Raw genomic sequence first — 10,153 nt, 5'->3', positions numbered from 1 at the left:
TAATTATAAGAATTATTTAAATATTATATTATATTTATGTGCATAGTTGACTTGTAATTTTTAGTCCGTTGCGTCGAGCGTTGAGAGTTGACTCTAGTCCCGGTTCCGGATTTTCGAACGTCCTTGCGTACAATTTAATATCTTGTACTTTGCGTTTTGAATCTTGTACTCTTGTAATTTCGAGACGTTTCTTATCAATAATTGGAACCTCTTTGATTGTCTTTTGTACTTTTGAGCTTTTTGGTCGTTTGCGTCTTCAATTCGTCGAATCTGTCTTTTGTCTTCACCTTTTATTATTTAAACGAATATCACTTGTAAATAGAACAATTGTAACTAAAATCTTGTCTTTCTTGAGGAATAATGCTATGAAATATATGTTCGTTTTTAGCATTATCAGAAGTCTGATAAATTTTCTGAAGGAATGTCATGTTGATTCATTTCCATGAGACGCGACAGATCTCCCTAATCAAGATAAGCTAGACCTCCAGGCCCTGTTGGACATTGAGGCAATACAATGTCACATGGATGAAGTATATCAAAAGGATTTACAGCTGATATGCAGGGTGCCTTTTCAAGGTTTTTCGGCTCCCCTTCGGCCATTCTGGACTTCAATGACTGAGTTTCCTTAATCGATTGAGTCAGCGCAGACTTTACTGCAGAGGAAGGCTTTACTTCCTTTAAAGATGCTGAAGTATCTTTGACGGTGGGATTTATTCTTAAATTCTGATTAAGTTGGATGGCCTGTTTGGTCTTTTTACCATCCGTGATACGGAAATGGGTGAAGGTGACCTAGTTGGCTCTAAGTCTTGATTCGTGTCACCAATATTTTGAGTAACAGTTGGGCGAAAGATTGGAGTCGAAGACCTAGATCTAGTTACGCGTTGGGTTGGCGGAGTCTGAATCATCTCATCAGGAATATATCGTGTCCTCTTCTTCGTTTGTTCGGGAGATGATTTAGTTGCTGAAGAGTCACTCCCCTCAGGTGTAGTTGATAAGGTAGGTTCATTCCTAGTTGGACTAGGTTCATTGATTCTCACGGGTTGAGCTTTTCAGATAACCCTAGGGCATTTCAGGTTAATCCTAAGTGAGGTGTTAACTGGCCCGGATGGTTGGACTCTAGGTTCATCTGCAACCGCTAAGGCTGAAACCACAGCGGGTTCAATTGGTTCTTGTTGAGCTGGGTTCGAAAGAGGTATCCCTAATGCCTGAAAATAAGTACGCATTCTAGCGTCTAAGGGATTAGCTAACCTCAAAAACCAATTTGTTATTGGTGTAGTGAATTGATTATTAGATATCACCAGGGTGTTCATCTTCACCTCCCCAAAACATACCATATACATACCCTGTGTACCTGGAACAGGAATATTGGCATTTCTGCAAGCAGTTAAAGCATCATGAATAAAGATACAGAAAAACCTTTCACAAGGGATATATGAACTCCTTGTTTTGTCCACTTGTGCCTGAACCAGATCCCATAGAATTTTAGCATAATTAGGGTTTTCTACTCTGGTGAAAGAGTAGAATAGCTTCAGCATTGGCATTATTAAGCTATCAGATCCACTTCGTGTCATTAGAAGACACCTATTTATGTTTGAGAAGATCACATACCACCTGAAGTGTAAGTACTTCTTTTTAAACTTAGCAGGTGTAACAGTAGTATCTCCACTATATCCAAGTTGGAAGATTAAGTTCATCATTTGTTGAGTAGAAGGGTATGTAGGAGCATTATTCACAAGAGAAAGCTAAAATATCCTCCTGAAATCAGCCTTAGTAATCCTCCTTAAACCATTCACACATCTGAGTTCAAACTCAAATCTAGAAGGTTCTCCTTGTGGATTAAAAGCAGTAGGCTGTGTAGCCTCAACAAATTTGATTGTTCTATTCACAAGTCTCAAATTTGCCTCAGGCACACTGACAGTATTGCTCAATCAACCACATAAGTGATGCCTTTCCAGAATAGCAAGCCAGTAGTTGCCGGGTATGTTGGTCTCAGTGTTAATGAAGTAGTTGTTTGCCATTTAGCTGTTTAATAAGAATAGAAGACCACAATATGTTATCATAGAGCACATATCTCTATCCTTATTTCATTTGAAGTCCTTTGTATTTTTCAAGTTTATGATTTTTTTAGATTTTATAAGTTATAAAAATATTTCATTCAAGATATATACAAGTATTTGACAATCATGATATTCAAATAAAGCATTATACATTTCAAAATCATCATGATTAACCAAATATTAGTCATTTTTCAAAATCATGAGCAGATTCGATAACCATGAAATTTTGCAGATTCAGTTACTAAATATGCTTTTCATTTAACTTTGATGAACTAGAGTAAGCATGCAAGTTTTCAAATTCAAATCATGAAGTTTTAAACTACCATATATCAGACTCGGTATCCTGTTTAAATATCAGATTCGGTATCTTCAAATTTCATATATTATAACTTTAACATGCATATCTAGTCATATAACACTTAAGTTCTCAACCAGAAACATTTTAAAACTCAAAAGAGTCAGACAGTCATGTTATCATGTTGAACAGACTCGGTAACTGTAGCATAAACACATTCGGTATATAAAGAATCCATTAAACACGAATTAATCATGTAATCTGAGTCATTTCTATGATAGATCAACTAATTAACCACTAAATAGACTTTATCTCATGTCATTAAATCAAACCAATCAGATTTAATCTAAGAATTGGAGTTTCAAACTCAGATTCGGTTTTTCAGTAATTTAGCAAATTGAGAGTCTTATTCATGTTGAATGTGATTAAAAGGAAGATTTACCAAAGATTTGAAGTATAAAAAACGGAGTCGGTAGATTAGGAACAGATTCGGTAAGTTTATCATATTCGGTTTAAGCTTTTGAAAACGTAAGTCTTCGATTTTGACTCCTCTATATATATATATATATATATATATATATATATATATATATATATATATATATATATATATATATATATATATATATATATATATATATATATATATACACCGAATTTGGGTCAAATATGGGCTTTGCCGAATGGGCCTTCAATACCAAATACAATACATTTAAGATTTTAATCAATTTAACTTCAAACTTTGACAAATCAATATCAATAATTGCACAAGGTTATTATACTTTCATTAAATTTCAATTCTGAGTAAATTTTGAACATTTTGAGACTTACCAAATCTGCAGTGTTTGGTTGTCAAATTCGGTATGATGCTAAAAATAGCATTTATTCATGAAAAATTCAAATCTTTTTGAATTTAATCTTTTCAATTTTTTATGAATTTTCTAAAATCAAGATTTGTACTTATGAATTTTAGAAATATGTACAAAGTACAAATCTTCAGTGATACCAATTGTTAAAACAGGTTGCATACTGTGATGTATACAAGCCAAAGAGAATTTCAACCATCAAAACTTAACATTTTTATATATTCACTTTTTCAAAATCAATTTTCTTTTTCATTTTCTCTCTTTTCCCCCCTCAAAATGTGATATACAGTTAAGTAAATCATCATTTTGATCTTTCCATAAGAAAATTTAATAACTCCTCCTTGAAATATGATATCAATCAGTTACCTCTCCTTTTGTAACTATTGAATTAAAAGCTCAGGGAGTTAACAGAAAATTAAAAGCTCCCCCTTGAATGATAATATCTAAAGCATAAGAGGTAAGTTGCTCCCCCTAGAAAGTATATACTCCCCCTAAACATAAGATTACATGTATAGGTCCAATTAAGGAAATTAAGCACTATATTCCACCATGCCAATTTGTTGAATTAAGAAATTTAGCCTAACTACATCTAAAGGTTTAGTGAACATGTCAGCTAATTGCACTTTTCTAGACACATAGTATGATTCTACATCTTTTTTTCTACATGGTCCTTGACAAAATGATAACGAATATCTATGTGTTTAGTCTTAGAATGCTGGACCAGGTTGCTAGTTATTGTAATTGTACTTTGTGAATCACAATAAATTGAGGTCTTAGTTATCTTAAACCCATGGTCTAATAGTTGAGTTTGCATCCACAAAACTTGTGAACAACAGTGAGCTACAGCAACATACTCAGACTCAGCTGGTGATAAAGATACACAATTTTGCTTTTTGGATGACCAACCAACCAATCTATTTCCAAACATCTGTATGGATCCAGATGTGCTTTTTCTATCAACTTGCCAACCGCCATGATCCGCATCCGTATAAGCAGTGAGATTGAAATCGGATCCATGAGGATACCAGATTCCAAGGTTGGGTGTACCTTTTAGGTATTGGAAAATTCTAACAACTGCTTTGGAGTGTGATTTCTTTGGGTTCGATTGAAAATGAGCACATACCGTTACAGCAAGTGTAATATCCGGTCTGCTCACACTTAAATACATTAGAGAACCAACCATGCTTCTATAAAGCGTTATATCAAAGGGTTCCCCTTTTTCATCAGCATCCAGCAATTTCCTCATTGTGGTTGTCATGGATTTTAAAGCAGTAATTTTAAAATGTTTTAACATATCGTTGATATATTTAGTTTGACTGATAAAAATCTCGTTTGGTAATTGTTTAACTTGTAACCCCAAGAAGAAATTAAGCTGGTCAAGCATGCTCATTTCGAATTTGTTAGCCATAAAGTCACCAAATTCGTTGCATAAGGCCGGGGATGTGGAACCAAAAATAATATCATCAACGTAACATTGAACCAAGAGAATGTGACCATGGTTTTTGCGGATGGAGGGCGTTGTATCAATGGTTCTACGAGAAAAGCCACTTTCCAGCAAATACTTTATCAAGGTCTAGTACCACGCACGCGGTGCTTGCTTTAGACTGTACAAAGCTTTCTCCAAGTAGTAAACATGATTCAGATGAATAGGATCAACAAAGCCTTCAGGTTGATCAACATAAACTTCTTCTTAAAGATGACCATTATGAAAAGCGGTTTTGACATCAATTTGGAACACCGTAAACTTCATATGAGAAGCAAATGCAAGAAAAAGACGTATAGCCTCAATCCTTGCAATCGGAGCAAACGTTTCATCATAGTCAATACCTTCTTGTTGTCTATAACCCTTAGCCACAAGTTTTTCCTTATTTCGCAACACAACCCCATTAGAATATTTCTTGTTTTTAGATATCCACTTCACACCGATTAGTTTTTGACCCGTTGGGCTTGGAACTAATTGCCATACTTTCAAACGTTCAAATTGACCAATCTCTTCTTGCATTGCTATTACTTAGTTTGGACCAAGTAAGGCTTGAGCCACCGAAGTTGGTTCAACCTTACTAAGGAAGGCAGTATATAAACACATATTTCGAGTTGCCTTTCGAGTTGATACTAGAGAAGTAGCATCAACAATTATAAGATCAATTGAATGACCTTTAGTTCATCAGTTGGTTTGTGGAAGAGGTCCAACATCAGTGGTATCCATTGAAACATCAACCGTTGTTGACGTTGAGCCATAATTCTCTTGTTCTAAAGTAACATTGTCTTATGGGTTTGAATTTCAGGAGAAATTTCTGTAGTTGTATTAAGGGATGTGTCTTGAATTAGTTCAAGAATAATATCAGGAGGTGGGAGGGAGGATGAAGACACAACTGGTGAATCAGTTGTTGTTGTTGTTGTATCTTTATCAAAGAGACTTGGTTGTGTCTCAAATGAAATTGATTTTGTTGGTGTTTCAGGTACGGCATGAACAGGTGAGTTCGATTGAGGAGTATACATAGAATCAAACAATAGATCCAGTTCCTCTATAGTTACCGTAGGAACACCCTTCTTCGAGAAAATTGAGTTTTGTGAGGAAGAAGTGGTAGCCAGGTTAGGAATGGGTTTTGAACTGAGTTGTTCAAAAGCCATCCTCAATAACTCATCAAAATGAACATTAATGCTTTCCTTTATCGTCCTTGTTCTTTTATGATACACACGATAAGCCACTTTGTTTGACGAGTAACTGAGAAATATGGCCTGATCGCCATGAGCATCAAACTTTCCAAGGCTATCAAAATCGTTAAGAACATAGCATATACATCCAAAAATACGGAAATATTTAACATTCGGGCGTCTACTATATAGCAACTTATAAGGAGTTTTGTCAAAATGTTTGTTTATGATACATTAATTTTGGGTATAACATGAAGTTGAAATGGCCTCCCTTCACATTTTCGGGGGTAATTTAGAGTAGACAAGCATCGTTCATGCTGCCTCACATAATGTACGATTACATCATTCGACTACTCCATTTTGTTGGGGGGGGGAGGGGTTCGTACACCAGAGAACTGATATTCAATGCCCTGGTCTTTTAGGTAACAATCAAGCAGGTCATTTTTAAATTTCCATCCCATTATCAGTTTTGATGCTCTTAACATGTTTGTTAAAAGAGCATTGAGTTTTCTTAATGAACTCAATGATAATGGCAGGGGTTCAGATTTGGTCCATAAAATAAAAACTCATGTAAATCTAGTATAGTCATCAACAATGACAAGCACATGTTTCCGGCCACTGAGGCTTGAAACTCTCATGGGTCTACATAAGTCCGTATGCAATAATTGCAAAGACGTTGAACTACTCGGGACTTGCTTAAGCAAATGATTAGTCCATTTCAGCTTACTCATTGCAAATGATGGACACACATGATGCATATCATATTGAGAGCTAGGAATACCATCACCCACGTCTTTAGAGACTAGTCGATTGATACCCATGTAATTCAGGTGAGACATCGGGTGATGCCATAACCACGAAATTTCTTTTGTGGAACGAGTAACCAAACACAAGTTTCCGTGTGTTGGTGCATCATTGAGGTCAATAGTGTATACTGAAGTGCAACGTTTACGAACAAGGAGATCATTTCCATTGGTGGATTGCACCGAGCATTGACGACGTTCGAATAGAAATTTCAAATCTCCATCGCAAAATTGACTTACACTAACCAAACTACAGCCCAGACCTTCAACGTATGATACCCTTTTGATTGTTATGCCATTTTGAACATAATCTCCATAGCCCGTTATTGCCGTAGTTTCATCATTTCCAAATGTAACCGTTCCTAGGAATTTGTCAACGAAATTGACAAGCAAGGATTTATCACCAGTCATGTATCGAGAACAACCGGAGTTGATATACCATACACAGACATCGAAACCCTGTAAATGTTAAGTTTCCTAGAGTTTAGGTACCCAAACTTGTATGGGTCCTCTAAAGTTAGTAACAGGAACAAACTTTGGATTGCACAAATAAGTAAAATGTAATGCATCATGCAGTTTAGATTTTAAAGCATCATCTAAAAGCACATTACACATATCTTTCGCATAAGCAATCTTAAGGTTTACAGATTCATCAGAAGTCTTAACACACAGATTATTCCAAGACTATTTATCGTTCGCAGAAGTAAAATGAAATACATGAGATGGTTTCTTAGGTTGGCTAGCAGATTTCTCAGGTTTGTTTGCTACTTTCTTAGTCGTTGACTTAGGTACACATTTGGACTTGTAATTTAAGTTTGGATTATAACCTGTGACATGAAAAACACCTTTGTTAGTTAGACGTCCAAACTTTTCAGTTGACGTGTGAGATTATTGATTTTTCAAAATTTCCATTTTGATTTGATGTTCTTTGTTATCATACTTACTCAAACCAGGTTTTGGACTTGTGTGTTGTTTAGACGTAACTGGTTTATTTAAAAGACTTTCCTTTGTTTGATTTGACATTATCATCATAGGAATCTTTTCAGTAGAGAAAGAACCATTCGGAGAATGAACCTTCTTAACAATAAATTGTGTTGAAGATGAAACTTTTGAAACACTTTTTCCAAATTGAGAACGTAAAGGATTTTTAAGAATTGTAATGGATTTAGTATCTTTAGAATTATTTTCCCCTTAACCTTTTTAGTAATCTCACAAACACATTCAGACACTTTGGCCTCACATTCAGACAATGATGATGCTAGATTTAGTGTGTTAGCCTGTTTCGGTTGAATTATCTTGTGATTTAAACTTTTAATTTCAAGACATAATTCCTCAGCAGAAACTACAACTTTACCTTCCTTAAAAGCATAAGTACATTCTATCTTAGGAAGTGTAGGCAATTTATCACACAAGGCAAACATTTGTTTCAAGGATTTACACTTAAGTTGCAATTCAACATTTTCCTTTTCAAGTATAACCACTAGACGACTCAAGTTCATTACTGCAGATATTTTAGCATTTAAATCTATTTGAGGTTCAACTTTTGGGTCATCCTGAGGTTCTACTTTCACATCTGAAGCCTTTTAACCTAGAGATTCTGTCTCAAAGAAGACAGTTTGTTCATGTTCTAGGTCTTCACAGATTTTATCATCAGATGCAGGACATGCAGGTAAGGCCGGTAGAATTGGTTTTACATCAGAAGTTGGTTCATCAAACACCTCATATATGGTAATAATGATGGAACTAGGTTTGTTAAACACTTCATTCTCAAGCATTAATATATATTTCTCTAGCATGAGTGTAGGAATATAAACCAATTTACGTTTAGCCACATAATAAGCATTTTGCATATTCTGTTCATGTTCAACAAACTCTTGTAAGAACTAGGATGTGATTTACCCAATTTAGCATTAATATTTTCATACATCAGGTTGATTTGATAATATTTCTTAGATGAACGATTAGCAATCACATTATCAAAATCAGCAACAGATGAATGCATAAAATGATATGGTAAACAAGCTTGAAAGTAATCAGAATGATATAATCCAGGAACTTTCTTTGAAATTTCATCCAACGTCTTGGGATCTTCATACCTAGCCACCCATTTTTCACCATGAATAGTTTTTGGTCTATTCATAAAAATTGTTTACTTTGAAAGTTAGATTGTTTACTTTGAAAGTTTCATTTCAATTATTTCTTTTGATTGCTCTATGCGGTAAAGTTTATCTTCATATTTAACAAGCTTAGCTTTCATTTCAAGCACATCTTTATCGAATAGAGAAATTTCAGATTTCTTCTTAATAATGATTTCTTCCAATTGAATAATTTTCTTATTCAACTTGGTAATGGTGCGTTCATGTTGTTCTTTTAGGTCAGACAAATATTTTTCTAAGAATTTGACCTTTTCCTCAAGACGTTTGGATTTTAAATGATAATCGGTTAGTTCAATTTTGATCGCAAGTATTGATTTCTAAAGTTCTTCCATCTCAGTCTCCATTGCACTGAGTTGGGTTCTCAAACGATTCACTTCCGATTATGAAGACGAAGGTTTAGTCTCATTAAGTTTGATTTTGTCTTTTAAAGTTCTGTTTTTAGTTTTCAATCCTTTAACTTCTTTAGTGATTGAGACTAAATTCTTAATCAGTGTGTTTTGCATGATAATAAATCAGGTGAGATTTTAATTAATTGTACATCGTCATCATCAGATGTTAAGTCAGCATTCTCCATAACTTCCTTAGCTTTGATAAGCTTGGCCACTTTGCAAACATTGGCATGTTCCTACTCGAATTTTGAATCATCCGTCCAATTTAACCAAGTATCATCAACCGGTTTCAGCTCTCCCCAGTTTCCATAACCTTTGCCAACAACATTTTCTTTTTGTAGTAAGCCGCATCCTTTTTCTTTGGAATTTTGGAATCATGAGAGAAATGGTCAGCTTTGCCACAATTGAAACAGGTGGAATCTTCCTTCTTGGAATCATCAAATTGTTGAGGTTAAGGTTTCTTGTAGTAAGAGGAAGAAGATGAATTCTTGCGTTGGTTGGTTGATTTTCCTTTGAATTTGTACTTGTTCAATGCTTTGGTGTGAAATGTCCCGTTCTTATTGATTAAAAACGTTCCATATTAATTGATTTCGTTGCGAGGTTTTGACCTCTATATGAGACGTTTTTCAAAGACTGCATTCATTTTTAAAACAAACCATAACCTTTATTTCATAAATAAAGGTTTAAAAAGCTTTACGTAGATTATCAAATAATGATAATCTAAAATATCCTGTTTACACACGACTATTACATAATGGTTTACAATACAAATATGTTACATCGAAATCAGTTTCTTGAATGCAGTTTTTACACAATATCATACAAACATGGACTCCAAATCTTGTCCTTATTTTAGTATGCAACAGCGGAAGCTCTTAGTATTCACCTGAGAATAAACATGCTTTAAACGTCAACAAAAATGTTGGTGAGTT

The 10,153-nt window shown here is 34.6% G+C and overlaps 1 protein-coding gene across 1 annotated transcript; it reads right to left on the bottom strand.

The window, feature by feature from the left end:
• Window positions 1-1,742: 1,742 nt before the first annotated feature.
• LOC139854414 (uncharacterized mitochondrial protein AtMg00820-like) lies at window positions 1,743-5,220 on the bottom strand. Its single transcript, XM_071843719.1, has 2 exons — window positions 5,027-5,220; window positions 1,743-1,911 (listed from the first exon to the last, which is right to left on the bottom strand). Exons 1-2 carry the CDS (start codon window positions 5,218-5,220, stop codon window positions 1,743-1,745), a joined length of 363 nt encoding a protein of 120 aa, XP_071699820.1.
• Window positions 5,221-10,153: the final 4,933 nt, after the last annotated feature.

The sequence above is a fragment of the Rutidosis leptorrhynchoides genome, chromosome 6 (genome assembly GCF_046630445.1).
Source record: "Rutidosis leptorrhynchoides isolate AG116_Rl617_1_P2 chromosome 6, CSIRO_AGI_Rlap_v1, whole genome shotgun sequence".
Classification (NCBI taxonomy): domain Eukaryota; kingdom Viridiplantae; phylum Streptophyta; class Magnoliopsida; order Asterales; family Asteraceae; genus Rutidosis; species Rutidosis leptorrhynchoides.
The sequence above is the reverse complement of the archived record's forward strand: the minus strand, read 5'-3'. Positions and strand labels throughout refer to the sequence as shown.

Coding starts and splice junctions, on each gene's coding strand:
- LOC139854414 (XM_071843719.1), bottom strand. CDS start 5,220: ATGCAAGAAGAGATTGGTCAATTTGAACGTTTGAAAGTATGGCAATTA. Junction 1,912..5,026: donor GGTATTGACTATGATGAAAC/GTTTGCTCCGAT, acceptor CAATACTGTCAG/TGTGCCTGAGGCAAATTTGA.